The 18441-nt window shown below is 33.3% G+C and overlaps 2 protein-coding genes and 3 non-coding genes across 7 annotated transcripts; 4 read left to right on the top strand and 1 right to left on the bottom strand.

Annotated features, from left to right (window-relative positions):
- Nucleotides 1–44: 44 nt before the first annotated feature.
- Nucleotides 45–7194, bottom strand: LOC144852730 (G patch domain-containing protein 11-like). Of its 3 annotated transcripts, none has more exons than XM_078710690.1 (8): nucleotides 7066–7194; nucleotides 6169–6263; nucleotides 5104–5333; nucleotides 4674–4715; nucleotides 4094–4305; nucleotides 2982–3131; nucleotides 782–863; nucleotides 45–212 (listed from the first exon to the last, which is right to left on the bottom strand). In XM_078710690.1, the coding sequence occupies exons 2-8, from the start codon at nucleotides 6216–6218 to the stop codon at nucleotides 157–159; spliced, it is 822 nt and encodes a 273-aa protein (XP_078566816.1). In that variant the 5' UTR covers nucleotides 6219–6263; nucleotides 7066–7194; the 3' UTR covers nucleotides 45–156. The 3 variants fall into 3 exon arrangements, with proteins under 3 accessions (XP_078566816.1, XP_078566815.1, XP_078566817.1); XM_078710689.1 differs by having other exon boundaries at nucleotides 7060–7177; XM_078710691.1 differs by having other exon boundaries at nucleotides 7056–7084.
- Nucleotides 7195–7825: 631 nt separating this feature from the next.
- On the top strand, nucleotides 7826–17918 carry LOC144852734 (uncharacterized). The gene is made up of 6 exons (XM_078710697.1): nucleotides 7826–7875; nucleotides 11269–11480; nucleotides 11930–12072; nucleotides 15755–15854; nucleotides 16263–16434; nucleotides 17567–17918. Exons 2-6 carry the CDS (start codon nucleotides 11276–11278, stop codon nucleotides 17604–17606), a joined length of 660 nt encoding a protein of 219 aa, XP_078566823.1. The 5' UTR covers nucleotides 7826–7875; nucleotides 11269–11275; the 3' UTR covers nucleotides 17607–17918.
- On the top strand, nucleotides 12700–12912 carry LOC144853042 (small nucleolar RNA U3). The gene has a single exon (XR_013614362.1). It is a non-coding gene; the product is annotated as a small nucleolar RNA U3 (small nucleolar RNA).
- LOC144853046 (small nucleolar RNA U3) lies at nucleotides 13505–13717 on the top strand. The gene has a single exon (XR_013614364.1). It is a non-coding gene; the product is annotated as a small nucleolar RNA U3 (small nucleolar RNA).
- LOC144853048 (small nucleolar RNA U3) lies at nucleotides 14735–14947 on the top strand. The gene has a single exon (XR_013614366.1). It is a non-coding gene; the product is annotated as a small nucleolar RNA U3 (small nucleolar RNA).
- Nucleotides 17919–18441: the final 523 nt, after the last annotated feature.

Genomic DNA, 18441 nt, shown 5'->3' on the forward strand with positions numbered 1-18441 from the left:
TACTATTTCACAAATTTCAATGAAGCAACTTCAATTGAATAAACTCCGGAATAATACAAATTTATTTGTAATTCAAGTTTTATCATCATTTCGAACAAGGAGTATTACAAATATACACTAAAGGTAGTTGAAAACATGCCGTCTGTTGAGTAAATGTTACCTATGAGCATCTGAATCATCTCCTGGGCAGTTGGTTGATAAGTCTTCTCTATCTATAAATCAAGAACAGATAACATATACATTACCCTAAGCCAGCATTGAACACACCTTTTGTTACGAAACATTTATTATCTATCAATCTAAAGTATGATCAAAATAGAGGTTTCTTAAAGCTCTGTCTACGCTATCAAACTAGTTTGACAAAAAAGTGTGATGTGCCCAAATATGGTAGTGATATGACATCATCATGCTGATATATGAGCACATCACATTTGTTGTAACATAAAGTTTGATAGTCTAGACAAAGCTTTAAAGATGTATTGTCCACCTGACAACATTTTTTGTTGAATATGCCATTTTAATGTGACCTAATAGTTGTTCACTTTGACCATTAAATTAAAATTAAAACAAATTTTTTTTCCAGAAAAAAATGAAATTTAAAGCAAAAAATAGTCAAATCTGCTTCCAGCCAATTGGAGTTTGGTTGAATTGAGTTGAATTTGTCATTTTAGAAGGGAATCACTTATTAAACTAAATATGCACTTTACTGCTCTGATTAGACTGGCAAGGACATATATAATATAGAGATCAGTTGTTTTTTTACATACAGTAGTAAACTTACCATTAAATGATGTTCCACACCATATACAGTAAAAGTATTTTGTTCTTAAATATCTGGTAATGTCATCTAATCGTTCTTGAATCTATAAAAAAAATTAATCAAGTGAGTAAGTAATAGCCAATGATGTCAGACTGCAATACATGTTAAATCCCAAGTCATATGTACTGTACTGTGTGCCTGAATTTGAGTCACAATTCTTTATTGGAAAACATGTCATAATTTTTGCCATCAAATAACCAAACCAGCTTCTATTTATTAAAATATCTATAGAATGTCTTTTACTCCTTCATGTCTTTATGAAAATACTAGACAGAAGATTTTCAAAAGATAGGAACAACTGGCATCATTTGGAGAAGCCTTTGCCCAGCAGTGGGACGATATGGGCTGAAGAAAAAAGATAGTTCGACATTTAACAATTGTAATTTTATTGTAATCTTGTTAATTATTTATCCGCTTGGTATACCAAGCGGATAACTCCTTGTTATTGTATGAGATCAATATTTTTTTTCTGTATTATTCTTCTTTCCTTCCTTCCTTTTTGTGAGTCGTGTTTCTCTAAAATGTGTAAACATAACATTTCATAACTTTGACAACATATGGGCATTTACGTGAAGTTGTGCACCTCCTATTTTTGAATGACGTCATAGTTGCGCAACGTGACTTACGCGCAATTTTATGAATTTCAATGATTGATCATAGATTAAAAACCAAAAGTCATTTAGTATTGACACTTTGACAAAATTTAAGTCATATCAGGGGCAAACTTTCTACGGATAAAAAATGGCATGTTTCACAAGAAGTTACGCGCGTATACGCATTTAAAATTTCAAAATGCGCAAAATTAATTTCTAATCAACTTTTTACGCGTTTCTTGTCATTTTGAGCATGTCAAAAATTCCCACGGGCGCGCAATTTTTTACGCGCGCGGTGCGCACGTAGCGTTAAAAACATATTTTTTTCTCTTGAATTATATTTTTCAAGCCTTTCCTAGTAATTTTGAAAACAATTTAGACCTTTTCCAGTTTAAATAACGCCATACGAACACGTTGAATTAGACAATTCGTGCGCGTTTTTTATGAAAAAGCTTAAAAAATCATCAAAATTATGTCTTTTTTTAAACAGTCATAGTTTCTAAAGTAAACCGTTAACCGTTTATTTTTATTACAAAATCTAGAAGTTGATGAGTTGTAGATATCGGATCATGCATCAATAAGGCTAAAAAAACATTGTGACGTCATCGTATGGCCACACGAATGTAAAATATAGGATTTTTGTCTCTTTCGTTATTGCTCATCACATTCAATGGAGCGCATCACGCTTATCTGTATTCCTTTTTCTCCTACATTTATATATTGTGTAGGTCAATCAACTTTCTTTAGCATGAGATAAAAATATTTTAATTTTTATGACGTCATCATGCCTAAAAATTTTAATTACGTGGGTCATTAATTTCATCTTTACAGTAAATTTTAATCTGTAATAGCTCGTAAGAATAAAATGTGATAATCACGATTAAAACGTTTTCTGGAAGCTATTGGATTGTAGATACGAATTCATGTAAACATTTTGCCAATCGGATGTTGTGACGTCATCATATGGCCAGTTGAATAAAAAAAGTCGTATTTTCATATTTTGCGTAATAGTTCATTACATTTAAAAGGGTGCGCATCTATATTTTACGTATTCAAATTTCTTCTACACGTTAATATGTTGTTCCTGAGATAATTTCCTTCTGAAATTGCTATCTAAGTGTTTCATTTTGATACCGTCGCCATGTTAAAAATTGGAATAAATGGCGGGTCCTGTAATTTCACCTATTCTACACTGTATGTAATATGTATACAGCTTATACTGTTTGCATGTATATACTATATGACACAAAATTGACAGAATTCAGCACTAACAGCATATCATATTCTTCAGTTCTTGTCATAATGCCATAATCTTTATCTGTGTGCAATATTCCAACGTATGACGTGCACATGGCGTTTGTCGTGGTGCGGATAACTAACTCGTCAAAGTGACGAGTTTCATGTCTAGTTAATGAACTAGTACGTTGAGTCTAAACATTAGTGTCTCTTCATGAAAACACAAAATCTATTTCATGTACGTACGTAGTGTTTGTAGCCACGAAAAGTGTCACTTTGTGGCGTACCCAACTACTGTAATTAGTATTAATCATTTAAACCAAAATACCAACCGGTATATCATCTCCAACATCTATTGGTGCTTCTTCTTCTTCATCACTGCTTTTATCTTCTCCATCAACATCATCATCGTCTTCATCCTCGTCTGTTTTTGGCCTCAAGTGTTTGGGCCAGTACCATAGAACAACAGGTTCTTCAAAATCCTAAACAAAAATAAAACCGTTATTCTGCAATACAGTAGCCAGCCTAGATAGCTGTAGTAAACACACTGGGTCATAAGGTCACACTGCGTGCCACCAATTCTTATTGCCATTTCACAACACCCTCAACAAACTATGAATTACTATAGAGGTTTCTGTACAGAAACATGTTATAATGCAAAACATACAGGTATTAAAATTTAAGTCATAATATCTTAAATTCTACGACCCAGATAAACATTTACAATCAAAATATTCTTTTTCTTTGGCTCAAACCCGACAAATTCAGGTACTGTATATATGCTATTATTTTCACGATGGTTTAATTTTCGAGATTGGGAACCTTATATTGACAATAACATAGAAAACTAGCCACCGATTCAAAAGGGAAAACCTGGAAGCAAATTTACATTGCACTTATAACATCCATATCAGTATCACAAACGCAATGCTTCCAACGTGTGTCAGTTTCACAGTGGAAGGTTTGTGATACAAAACAACTTTAAAAGATAAAGGTACAGTAGGCCTACTTTCGTAAATGCAGGTGAAAGCCTACATAGACCTTCTCCTAATTAGGCTTAGCCTAGGCCAGTACTGTAGATGTTCAAACTACTGACACTATATACGGCACCTTGGCTAGGTCTAGGCTTACCAGAAAAATGGCCGTCAATTTGGCCTATCTGATACAAAAAGAACACAATTCAAGGTATGTTATGCTTAGGTTAGAATTTAACTTTTAACCAAAATGGCATCAGCGAAAATATAAGCAGACTAAAACGTAAAGTGAGTGGTAAATCGCAAACAATTCTGTACGCAAAAATAATGGCATACAGTACTGGTACAGTACCATTCTCTACTGTACAACAGGGGATCTTTCATTCATTCGGTCAAAATAAAAAAAAATAAGCCTAGGGTTCCAGCTGTTGAATAGAACCAGAGACTGAAATCCCTTCAAGTTCACTTACATTTGTGCGATCCAGTTGCTCACAGACATTCTGGCTCTTATAGAAGTCTCTTTCTACTTCTTTGTTCACCCGTTTTTCTCGTACACGCTGAAGGAATTCACCTTTACTTCTTTCTTGGTTTTGCATTCTATTCTTTCGCATCTGTTCTCGAAATAACTCAACATCTTGTTTTTGTTTCTTCATTTGTGTTTCTCTGCCTAGTCCTCCTCTACCTATAAAATTAATAAATAACAGTTACAGTAAGTTTTATCTTGCCTGTGTATTTAAATGTGTAGTGTAAATTAAATTTAGGGTTTAAATCATCTGATAATATTTGATTTATTTCAAAATTGTACAAGTACAAACACAGATAAGAATAAACAAAAAATGCAATCATTTTCTATGGTACCAGGGATAGCCCTCTAAATCACCAAAAGGGGATTTACATCATGAGAGGTACTCATAGACATATTTCGTTTAGATTACTTTATGTAGCAATACATAGCTATGCATAGCTAAAATAGCTATTTTGTATATGTATTTACACTGGTGTTTAAATTGTAGGTTAATATTTCTATAAATCTGTTACTGTAAAGCTTACCTGTTTTAATTTCAATTGGCACAGGCTCTTTCCTTCCAGTGCCTATACAAAAAAATAAAAGCAAATCATTTTAAGATAAAGCACACACATAATTATAGTATATATCGCCTCATGCTTGTCATTTGTTTGAGTTACTATACTCTTTTTCTTGATCACCTGTTATATTATGTAATGTTATTTTTTCATTACTATAGATGAATTATGAAAAATAATTACACCTTAACAGCATTATATGGAAACACAGCAGGTGCAATTATATAGATATATCTTTTGTCCTGTTATGTCTTAATCAAGGATTTAGTCAGTAATCAAAGTATAGTATGTTTATATTTGTCCATTTATATTTTTGCAAAACTGGCAAAAATATGAACAATACAAATTAGTACAAAAAAGATATGAAAATACTAAAAACATATAAACAATTTATTACCTGATTTTCCTAGCCCCATTCCCTTTGAATATCCCATCTTTTGCAGCATAGCAAAGCCTTTATTTTCACTGCTAATTTCATTCTTTAAACCTTCCTCAAGTTGTTCCCTTTGCTGTATTTTCAAGGGTTTTTGAATCTTTTTTGATGATTTGTTTGCCTCAATGTGTCTACTTTGTATCTTGTTCTGCTTGGCTACTTTACCCCATGCTAAACCAGGATTTACTGATTCACTAGTAATCAAAAGACAAAATTGCTTAGCAAAAAAATCATCTTAGCTATCAATGATTTCGCTTAAATAAGTTTTCAAAATAAATACTGTATATTCTCTGGTATAATCCCACCCACCTAGAACACGAAACTGGGCCAATGGGGGTGGGACTATACTCAGGGAAACCATGGTTCAGGAAAAAACTCTGAACTGGCTAGAGAACTACATCCAGATGATCCCATCCCAATATTTCCACATGCACACAATGAAATACTGTAACATGACGGTCATCGGAAATCGTAAGCTCTTTATTGTCTATTTTGATTAATCATTTTTGATGAGACAAGTGGTTACATATAAATTATGATGTACAAACTTATTTAAATTATTGCAACATGTACACAGATATAAACAACACATATATAAAAAAAAGGGGGTGGAAGATTAACAAAGGTAACACCATGACCAAGTAGGGAGGATGTTGTTGACATTTTTTCCAATTTTTTGTGATCCACTCTTGAACAGTATTTTAACTTTGGTCTTGGCGTTTTTTTTATCTTTGTAGTTTTTCTGGGGGTTACCCCGGTGAACTGGTTCACAAAATAGCCCCTGTATCAGGGGGATGACAACCTCTGATAGGACAGTGATTAATTTACTAAAGACATAAATAAATACACTATTTAAACGATTGTAACATGTGTTTAATATTTTCAGATGATGTTACCGAAATACAGATTGAGGAAAATGTTAATAAGATAACTGTATTTAAGTTTTTCAAGTGACTCTTAACTATGCCAAGAAAAATGAATTTCCATTTTAAGTGGATCAATAAAATTTCGTTTTTTATTGCATAATACCTTTGTACTAAAAAGTTGTCAGACATGTAATCGTCCTCCTCATCTGTCATTATTGTTCTTGCAATGAATGAAGACAGCAAATCCTATTCTGAAAACTGAATTTAAATAATAAATGATTATACATTAATATTGTTGACATACAGTGCATTAGTATCAATCAAGATTGAGGTTGCTGCTGACTTGAGATTTCTCAAAAATTAACACCCAAACATCGGGCCCAAATCCTTGAAAATCATTTATTTCAGCCTACAGTAAATAAGGGTAGAAACGTCTACTATAGTAATACTATGGCTGAAACATTTTATGACCTGAAGTACTTCTAAAAAAGGTTTTGTTTAACGTTGTTGTTGTTGGTGAATTTTTTAGTTAGGAGCGTGCTTGACAGTTTGAGGCAAAAAGTGTGTGGGACTTGACATAATGTAGGGCTAGAGGCTATAGCCTAGCTAGGCCTACTATTAGCTAGAGGGCCAGCCCTTACTCCCTAACCTAGTTAGGCATATTAGTATTAAGTAAAGTAGGCCTACTAGGTACTGTAGCTAGGGCCCTTAGTAATTAATTATTAGTATTTATAAATTATAGATACTTATAGGCTACCTGTCCTAGGCCTAGCTCTAGTCTAGAGTAGTCCTGGCTGGGTATTGCATTTCTAGACTAGCCCACTACTACTAGGCCTAGTCATAAATAGTAGGCCTACTACTACTACTAGGCCCTAGCTAGGCCTGGCCCTAGACTAGCTAGGCTAGAGAGGGTAGGCTATCTGGTGGTGGTGCAAGCAAGCTAGCATGCCATTTTGATCAATCGAAAATACTAAACTGTTCGACGCTGTTATACATTGCTTGGTTCTGTATTACATTATCATAATTTAAATTAAAGTAAAGCTAGGCTACTCACACTTACATCGTACAAGAGATACACGGTGTGTACAGTATTATTATCAAAGACCTAGGCCTACTACTATGATTATATTATCAAAGATATTATTTTTGGAAATAAATTCCATTGATTGATATGGCGCTTTCAGAGCCATATATAGAGAGAGTTACGACTTCGCGTTCACGGATTTTAGAAAGTCACGTGGTGTGCACGCCGGCCATGTTTGTGTCCAACTATGCCTATGTAGCGTATGGAGTTGAGTCTTTTGTTTTGAAAATGTATAACATTCACAAGGCTTTAAATATCGAATTTAATATCAAAACAATCAATTTGTTTAAAGGCTTTTGTTAAGATAATAACGAAATCATAAAGTAACTGCGAACATGATTTTAAACAAGAAAATGTAAAAACAATGCATTACTATAGAGAATCGCTGTACAAACTAAACGCGCACGCGTAGAGCGTGCATGGAGCGCACAACCAGAGCCGTTCCGAAATTGCTATTTTTGTTGTTTAAATCATGTTCGCAGTAACTTTATAATTTTTTTATTATTTTAACAAAAACCTTTAAACAAATTGATTGTTTTGATATTAAATTCGATAATTAAAGCCTTTTGAACGTTATACATTTTCAAAATAAAAGACTCAACTCCATACGCTACATAGGAATAGTTGGACACAAACATGGCTTCTAATCCATTCGAAGTCGTAACTCTCTCAATATATGGCTCTGGGCGCTTTGATTACATTGCGCCCTCTATTTCTTTACGTCCAACAAACGTACGGAAGTGGATTGGATGAAAGTTTTTCTCTGGTTTTTATAACAACTTTGTTGTAAGTTCTTTTGCGGTTTGCTAAAGTCCTATAATTTAATTAAACTGCATACTGATAATATTCAAAGCTTATTCTTTCTGTCGTTTCATTCTTATTTCCAGCTTCTTGTATATGTGTGAACAATAATACTTAAAACTCGTTTTGCTATGAAATCTTGTTTAATTCACATTTTGAAATACAAATATCATGAAAGTTTAAAAAAAAAACACTATTGGTTCTCTGCTGCAGCATCCGGGATAGTTCTGCGGTTTCGCCGTCGATGCTTGCGTGCCCATTGCCAGATCCGTCGAAGCCACGGCACACGAATTCGCCAACGGTGGCGGCGAGGTTGGGCAGTAGTACCTTCCTGTTGATTACTGCCTACTGTTGCGTTATCACCATCAATGGCTGGCGTCGTGGTCTCGTCACGATGTGCCATTACATCTCCTTGGTGTTGGTTTGTTGCTCCATCACCAGCACTATGATCCATTACTCTATTCCTATCTTCGCTCTCAGTTAACTGTCGTCTAGTCAGTAACGCCTGTGACTCCTCATTTGAGCGGGAATGTCCAACTTCTTGAATATCGGCTACACTATTAGCACGATTAAATTTACGTTGCCTGATTTCAACTATGTATTCGCATAGCTGAGCAAATTCTTCCTCTGCTTCGCGTTTCATTTCCATCCTCATTTTTTTTCTCAGAAAATATCTCTTTCTAAAACCGTCATCTGGGAAAATCTGTAAATTCTTCGCATTTTCATCACGTTTTCTTGATTTCAAACTCATTTCGTATGCGTGTGCACACATTCGACGTCTGTTTTCATAATATTGTATTTTTTCATCTGTCGTTCCTCCGGGGAAAGCACCAGCCGGTGGTTCTTGTAAATTTTTAACTCGTCTATCGGCTAAGTCGACGAAATCGGACATCAGATCAGTAAACCGTTGAATCTCAGAACGGGCACTTGCTAGCAAGTTTCTGATTGTTCCAGCATCAGAATCATTTGTTGAATTTACTGGAACTTGTTTAGGTCTTCTAAACGATGGCGGTAATTCGAGAGAGCGCTCTCGGTTGTTCGATTCATGTCTACGACGGGTCCCAGACTTATACACAGGACCTTAATAACAAAAGAAATGAAAATGAATTGTTGTACAGTATAGGCCTAAATCAATTTAATAATCAATGCAATTACAGTATATAATAAAAATACTACATAAGTAAATTATCTTACCATTTGGCATATCCATTTATTAATTCTCTTAGATTTCTAGTTAATAATAGCAGATGTGGTCAGTATAAAACGATCTTCTTCGTTTTAGCTGTTCAATTGAATGTTTATTATTGCCGTTTCCATAGTACAATTTGACCCGCATTCACTAGTAAAACGCGCGCGTACCAACACAGATCGGAAATGATGAGCGCGCGTGTCACAGTGCAATGTGAAATTCGGAAAGGTTCAAAAGGAGCGAACCCAAAATGCGCAGACAGAAAGTCGGGAAACACCGATTGAATACGTCTTGCTGAAGTTGCAAAGCTTCTTCAATAACGATTTGGAAGCCATGGACAGCATGTGGAGCCTCTAAGATCACACCTGATTACAATGAACGATTCTCCCCGGTCTTTGAAACATCTCTCCAGGTTGTTTATTCGCGACTATTTTGGCGCGCCGAAATGACTTATCAAAGTTAAGTTCGCTTCCACTACCAAAGCAAATCATTCGCTATCTTATGTACGAATAATGCCTAGTGTGAGACAATACAAAAGAGACAGAGGGAATAAATTTCTTAATTTAGAATGAACAGAGTGTCTGTTCAATTTGAAAGTACCCCCTTTCCCGGTTTATTTTTACCGGTTGCATTCAGCAACAACTGTTGTTTTTGTTTCTTGATATTTTCGCAATAATGTTAACATAAAACTATCCTATTAATTTAATGTGAATAGCTTACATTATCAACTTCGACAAAACAATTTTTTCATACATTAATGGACAAAAGTGCAATCAAAAATTTCCTTGCTATAATTGATCGTTTATTTAGTATAGGGGTATCGCGTTCGTTTAAGTGAGTTTAAGGGTGGGGAGTTGGGTCGAATAAATAATTGATATACCATGTTCATGTACCAGAACCTCGATCCCCGCATAGTATTGTTTTCAGAAACAAGACATTGCGAGGGCCGAGGTTCTTTGGAGTCGCTGGCTACAAAATTACAGTAGACTGTTGTGTCGAAATAGGTGTTTGTTTACGTGAGGAAAAAGTTTTGTTTTTTTTGTATGATGTTACATACTATTAGGAGTTTTTTTTTAACAGAAATGTTAAGCTTTTGATTTTGGAATTATTTCCCGCTTCTTGTGTTTGAACAATAATACTTAATACTCGTTTTGCTATGAAATCTTGTTTAATTCACATTTTGAAATACAAATATCATGAAAGTTTTAAAAAAAAACACTATTGGTTCTCTGCTGCAGCATCCGGGATAGTTCTGCTGTTTCGCCGACGATGCTGCGTGCCCATCGCCAGATCCGTTGAAGCCACGGCACACAAACGCCAACGGTGGCGGCGAGGTTGGGCAGTATCCTGTTGATTACGGCCTACTGTTGCTCCATCACCAGCACTATGATCCATTACTCTATTCCTATCTTCGCTCTAAACTAACTGTCGTCTAGTCAGTAACGCCTGTGACTCCTTATTTGAGCGGGAATGTCTAACTTCTTGAACATCGGCTACAGTATTAGCACGATTATATTATTTTTGGAATTAAATTCCATTGATTGATGGCGCTTTGTTTGATTACATGGCGCCCTCTATTTTTACGTCACAACAAACGTACGTACGTACGTAGTACGACGATGGAAGGGGATGATTGGATGAAAGTTTTTCTCTGGTTTTTATAACAACTTTGTTGTAAGTTCTTTTGCTGTTTGCTAAAGTCCTATAATTTAATTAAACTGCATACTGTTAATATTCAAAGCTCATTCTTTCTGTCGTTTCATTCTTTGGAATATGTATTATTGGGCCTCCTCGATGTCATGATCCTACCTTGCCTAGCCAAGGCTAGACATAGGCCTACATAACTCTAGGCCTCTATAGCCTTATTTATAGGCTAGATTGAGTAGAAGTAGGCCTAGACTAGGCCTAGGCTAGGCTAGCTAGGCCTAGTAAGTAGGGCCTAGGTCTAGTAGCAATAGTACCAGCCAGGCCCAGACCGGGTCTAGCCACCACGCACGAAGCAGGTGTAGGTAGTAAAATGCCAGCAGTAGGTAGGCCCCTAGCCTAGTAGTAATAGAATGTGTATAATAAGTCTAGAAATACAGGTAAAATATATCCCAGTTTATGTCATCTGACTGTTTATAACAGACATTAATTGGTTTATTTTAAAATGATTCTTATTATTTTAATTATTATAAAAATGTTTTCAGGACCAACATGGCACTTCAGTTCAATCTTCCTGGTATTAATGTACGGTACATAAGAGCTGATAACATGCTTTATAAGGTGATTATCACAATGACGTGTGAGGTACCGTGTGACCATGAAGTGTTTCACAATGAAGTAGAAGATTTGCTGCGAGCAGTTATTGCAATGGCAAACTTGTACCCAATCAAAAGTGATCATCTGTTAGCTGTGCCGTGTAAGTATAGTATCCAATCATTATAAAGCTTATTGCTAAGAATTCTTGCCTGAAAGGGAAAGATGTGAGAATTTTAGCCTTCTACAGTATGTTTCTTTTCTTCCTAGAAATAGAAGTTAAAACTTTACTTAGTTATTATTTATTAACTATTAATATATTCCCAACAAAAACATCCTTTCTTTCCTTTACGGATGAGTATGAATTATATTTTCTCCAGTGACTCTTGGAAACTGTATATTATAATTTGTACAATATCATATGCTAATTCTTTGATACAGTGTCATGTGATGTATCATAACTTTTACAGCTATACATCATGTGATTCATATGTGATGCTGTATTGCCAAATTTGCCTATGATATTGGGCACATAATGTTGAGATACTGTACAGAGAATCTTGTGTGTTATATTGTATGTAAACTGTGTTAATCTATATTTTCTCATTGCAGCAATAAAGCCATGGTCTCAAAAGAATAAAAATCTTGCAAAGTTTTCCAAAAACAAGAACTTGTCATACTGCCATGATTTTGTTTATAAAATTAGGTTGAGAAAGCTGGTGCCTCTTGTCACTCACTTACCAACAAAAAGATGGGTATGTAAAAAGAATCTCTTACTAAATATTATCAATATACAGGCAAATTAACTCTAACTTATAAAAGTCTGTTTTTAACTAAGCAAATTAATTTATTCACGCAATTAAAAAGCATCAATTTAACACAAAGCAATACAAAAAAAATGTGTAATCAGTCACAACTCGGTATATGCTCAATTTGCATGAATAGATTTCACAGTAGTGGAAAACTTTAAACCCTTTTCACACAAAAATGTTAATACTTAACTAACATCAAAAAGCAGGTAAAATTTTATTATAGTTTTATCAGTGAGTGTTACTGTAGTATGATTGACAAGTATGCATCAGTCAATATATAAGTGCATTTACCCCCTCTATTGGCACTGAAATTAATTATTCCACATACTTAATAATTATAATACTGTACTGTATCCGTGTTTAAGCTTTGGAATAATTGATTCATTCAAGTTTATAAGCTTGAGTAGATTTATATCTGATTGATCATCTAAAGTAGAATATTCATTTTTTGATGGAAATTATTGCAAAGTAATGTTTAAATAAAAATATTTGTTATTTTATTTAATTCAACATTTGTTTTTGATAAATAATATTGTAGAATATGTACACATCAAAGTCTGTGTAAAAATCAAGATCATACTTTTAGGGATCATTTCTATAGTTTGTTTCATGGAGAAACGAATAAAGTTGATCAAATTGCAAACCCATGATGATGAGTGTAAGTATTCTCTTCTGAGCGTGAAGCAGAGCTTGAAAATTCCACCTGGAATGACCTTGCTCATTGATGACCGTTCCACCAAGACGTTGGTCTTGGAAGGAGGGAGAGAATGCAATCTGAGTGGTTGCAAATGTGTTTTTTAACAAAAGGAAAGAAATATTCAGAACTGTTTACAAACACACAAACAAATCATTTTAAACAGTCACATCGCATTGAATATATTCCCAACCCTTCAGTTTTAGTGTTCTAACAGATTGTAAACCCAGTTCACACAGAAAATGGTACAACTTGCTTGATATTCTAAAACATATTATTATCTGCAAATATCAGATACAAAAATATTTCAAATTCAATAGTCTACCATTACTGTATTTTGTTAATTTTTTTTTTATTTCCAAACATTTTCAACTGTAGTAAGACAAGTTGAATAGTTAGTATGTCAATATCTCAGTGCACTCATCCCATCTATTGGCTCTGAAATTAATTATTCCACTAATTTTAATATCATTTGTTTAAAGTATGGTTTAATTAATTCCAGTTCCTCCATGTATCAATTTGAGTCAGTTTGTATCTGGTAGAAATAGAATATTCATTTTCAGATGAAAATATTGCAAAGCAATGTCTCAAAAAAAATATTTGTTATTTTGTACAATTCAACATTTGTTTTTGATAAATAATATTGTAGAATATGTACACATCAAAGTCTATGTAAAAACCAAGATCATACTTTAAGGGATCATTTCTATAGTTTGTTTCACGGAGAAACGAATAAAGTTGATCAAATTGCAAACCCACGAGGATGAGTGTAAGTATTCTCTTCTGAGCGTGAAGCAGAGCTTGAGAATTCCACCTGGAATGACCTTGCTCATTGATGACCGTTCCACCAAGACTTTGGTCTTGGAAGGAGGGAGAGAATGCAATCTGAGTGGTTGCAAATATGTTTTTGAATAAAATGGAAGAAATATTCAGAAACTGTTGACATACACACAATCAAGTTTTAAAATTATTATTATTTTTATACATAATATAAAAATAACGCTTAAAAAAGAACGACGTTTCGACTCCATCATGGGGTCATTATCAAGTCCAATGAATAAAATTTAAAACAACAACTAATTAAATAGCACAAGCCAAGGGTCAAAGTTTAAATAACAAAAGACCTATTGTCTAACATCCTGTCAAATGAAAAGCTTAGCTTTTACAGAGTCACTTTGTTTATTCAGACTAGGTTTTAATTGTCTGATATACAACATTTCATAGATAAGGCAGTCAAATTTGTTTTTGCATTTTCTAAGTATACTAAAACATGAATTAATTTTACTTGGATTAACAATCACGTTATGATCCTTTAAATGCTGTCCTATTAAGCATCTACTAATACTATTATTTTTATGTTTGCGATAATGAACAAATGTGTATGTGTAGCATTGAATATATTAACAAGCCTTCAGTTGTACTGTATGGTTCTAATATATTATAAACTCATTTCACACAGAAAATGTTACAACTTGCTTGATATCCTCACACATATTATCTACAAATATCAGATATAAAAATATTTCAATAGTCCACCTTTATTGTATTATTATTTCTTTTTTTTTGCTTATTTCCAAACATGTTCAACTGTAGTAAGATTGACATGTTGAATAGTTAGTATGATTAAGTCAATATCTCAGTGCACTCACTCATCCCATCTGTTGGCTCTGAAATTAATTATTCCACTAATTTTAATATCATTTGTTTAAATTATGGTTTAATTAATTCCAGTTCTTCCATGTATCAATTTTAGTCAGTTTGTATCTGGTAGGAATAGAATATTCATTTTCAGATGAAAATTATTGCATAGCAATGTCTCAACAAAAATATTTGTTATTTTGTACAATTCAACATTTGTTTTTGATAAATAATATTGTAGAATATGTACACATCAAAGTCTATGTAAAAACCAAGATCATACTTTTAGGGATCATTTCTATAGTTTGTTTCACGGAGAAACGAATAAAGTTGATCAAATCGCAAACCCACGATGATGAGTGTAAGTATTCTCTTCTGAGCGTGAAGCAGAGCTTGAAAATTCCACCTAGAATGACCTTGCTCATTGATGTCCGTTCCTCCGGGACTTTGGTCTTGGAAGGAGGGAGAGAATGCAATCTGAGTGGTTGCAAATACTGTATGCTGTTTTTTTATTAAGGGAAAGAAATAATGCTCAAAATACATCAAATTGAATCATTTTTAAAATACCTTTTAAAGCTCTTTGCAGTATGAAAACATATAAAAAAAATCACAGCTCAAACTATGTTCAAATTGAATGAATAGATTGATCCTTAGCTTGGTAGAAAACAGACTTTAGACCTTTTTCACACAGAAAAAACTTGCTTGATATTATATCACACATATTATCTTCAAATATCTGATAAAAAATATAATATATATATTTTTTTCACATAATTCCAAATTATTTATCATTAAATGACTTGCCTCTACATTTCAGTTTTACTGTATAGAATCACTAGAGAAATGCCTGCCTGGAGTGGGTACTTCTCGCCCACCAAAGTTTAAAAGCTCTACAGTACAATTTCCGATCAATTCAAACCTACAACACATGGTGTTGATATATAGTTTAAAACCTTCACAGTGCTAATTTTGATACATTTTTCATTTCATGTTAAATAAAAAAGTTTATTCATCCAAAAGAGAAATATTCGAGAAAAAAAATAGAAAATACAATAAAAAATGAAAAGGCCCATCAACACAAAGCTTGTACATGGTTGATGACCTAAAAAACTTACTAAACAATCATAAACAGTTAATACAATAACAAAAAAAATATATAGTTAAAAAGTATATGAAAATCTTAATACCTATTGATGCATGCATCTGCGTATCGCAAAAAATGTACAGTATAATGAACAAATGTAAACCCTCTCTCTTATAATAGATTCACAGAATGTCTATGTTTTCTCCTAGTGTAATGCTGTATCCAGAGAGAGCTATTCCAATGCATATGCACCTGAGCCAATGATTGCTTACGCTGCAGAAACTGACACTAAACCTACTGAACCTGAAGGTATGCTAACTTATTATATAAATGCCATTATTTTTTTTCTTAGATATTAATATGAAAAATCATAAATCCTAAATTTAAATATATGGTGACAATGTGTATTGCAATTTAAGTTTGTTCTCCTGTCTGTTGTTCTGGTAATGTTGGCATCTTGTCATTTCAGCCGTGCCATTCTTTTGATAATTTGCTCACCAGTCTATTAAGTACAAGGGTTAGGCCAACTTTTACTCACCATAATCTCTTCCCACAATTGCCTGTTCTACTGACTGTTCTTCCTATCAGATTTTACTTTCCTGAATGTGTACATATTGTGAAATTTGTACTATGTATATATTGTATAAAAACAAATCTATAATAGTTAATACCATACTATTGTTTGTAGATTTTTAAACATTTTTTTTATTTAATCAGTGGAATCTTACAGAAGAAAACGTACACACAGTAATAAACCAGAAGACAACATTTTACAGGAAAATAAACAATTAAAGTTAAAGGCTCCAAGACGAACTAGGCCTACTGAAGATAAAGAAAATGTGAATCCTGAAGAAACTGAAAGTGTAGGCTTTGTACATGGTCTTGTAAGGTACAGTAACATCAAGTTAAACTTTTAGAAGGGTGGGTCCAGAGCAAAGGTTGGTGACAGCAGAGAAAACTGTCACGCCCTACTTCAATGAGATGCTTTGATATATGTTAAAAAACTAGAACCATTTCATATTAAAAAGGAGTATATCTTGGTTAAATATTTAAAAAAAAACCAATTATGAATGTTCTACTGCAGTAAACTGCATTTGTTTACTCCTTAACATGTTCATGCAATTATTTAGCAAGCTTTTTTGGGTAATCATACACACTGTTTATAACACTGCCTTTAACAAACTAAAATCATGTTATTGCAGCAACAAATGTAGTTAGTAACTGCAGTAGAATAATTTGTACATGATCCTTCAGAATATTACGATATTCCTATACACATGGGCCTCTGGTGTGGTGCCTCTAAATTGTGTTCAACACATGTGCTTTCTAAAACCCATTGGCCATGTGTTTTCAAACACTACTCTACAGTCCCAGAATTTATCTGTGATTTTAAGCCGTTTTCTATTGTAGTACAACTGAGATAGCACCTTCATTCATTCTATAATCATCATATTGATTATTACAGAACTAGGAGGCTTAGACCTACTTTACTTACGCCGGAGTAACCCCCAACTCATCCCGAAAGATGTACTAGTATACAACTAATGAATGTTTATGAGTGTAATGGTACAAATAATGGCATGAGGTGAATGATGAAAGGTTATATATCAACGAGGCAAAGCCGAGTTGATATTTAACCTTTCATCATTCACTCCAGAAATGTAATACCATCGCGAAAAACAACATTCAAATCCCGGCGAAAGTACAAAATAGGTGGCGCTGTTGTATTTTAAAAGCAATAGTATAAAACAAAATAAAATAAAATAAAATTTTTTTTTTCGTACACGACAAAAAAGTACTATTAAACGATCGTTTAATAGTGCGTACTATTGCACGCCATGTGACCCACATTCGTCCAATCAAATGACAGGAATTTATTAATTTTAGGTGTTATATAATAATAAAGTGCACCAAGCATTTTGTGTTTATTGGACCCACAGTTTATTGTCCTTATCCAAGAAGACTCATTCTACCACTAGAACTATTAATTTTACTACTTTTTTTACATTTTATTTTCATAGATCTGTCGTCAATCCTATAAGAGTACTGTTTGGAAAATAGAGTGATGTTCTTTTATTGTTTGGAACCTCAAACAAGCTCTACTACATGTTGGGTTGTTGTCAATATTAAAAGCATTATAGTTAAGTGTAGCACATTTTTTTTTATGTATATTTAAAAAAAGGAGGGAAAACAATTCTTTTTTCGAAGTTGGTGGTTGCAACAAAGGTTTTACTATACAGTGCACTTTACTTCAGTCTTTGGTATAAATTTATAGAGTTCAATTAATAAACACCAAACTGCACATTGCATTATTATACAAAATACTGTAGTTTATTTACCATCTGCAAACTTATATAAAAATATCTGTCATACAAAGAATAAATAATGAAATTGATATTATACTATGATAGGTTAAATTAGAAACTGTTGTTCCTATGATAAAAAGCAGTACGACACAGAGTGTGTAATGGCACAAGATTATATAACATGTTATGTATACAATATACAGTTTATAGTGTCTGCAGTTTTCTCATATACTACTCTACTTTAAAATAATTAACAAAAAGAAGTGTATCTGTAACCACCCAATGTATCTTAATTTAATTATTAATAATCATTATGCAAATTACATTCCATACATTAAAAGAAAAGGTTACTGTTTCACATTTTTAACTACAGATACAAAAACTACATTATACTATACAATTTTAAATATTTTTATCAAGGTTTTATAAAGTACTGTAGACTGGAATGTTTATACTATTTTAAACCAAAAAGGATGTTTTATTGCTGTAGGCTTAACATTTAAATATTGCATTTTTAATCTGTAGTGTCAATTAAGGCCATCATTATTCTCATACCGAATTTGTTAAAATCCATCCAGTTTTTCATACTG

The sequence above is a fragment of the Antedon bifida genome, chromosome 9 (genome assembly GCF_963402885.1).
Source record: "Antedon bifida chromosome 9, ecAntBifi1.1, whole genome shotgun sequence".
NCBI lineage: Eukaryota > Metazoa > Echinodermata > Crinoidea > Comatulida > Antedonidae > Antedon > Antedon bifida.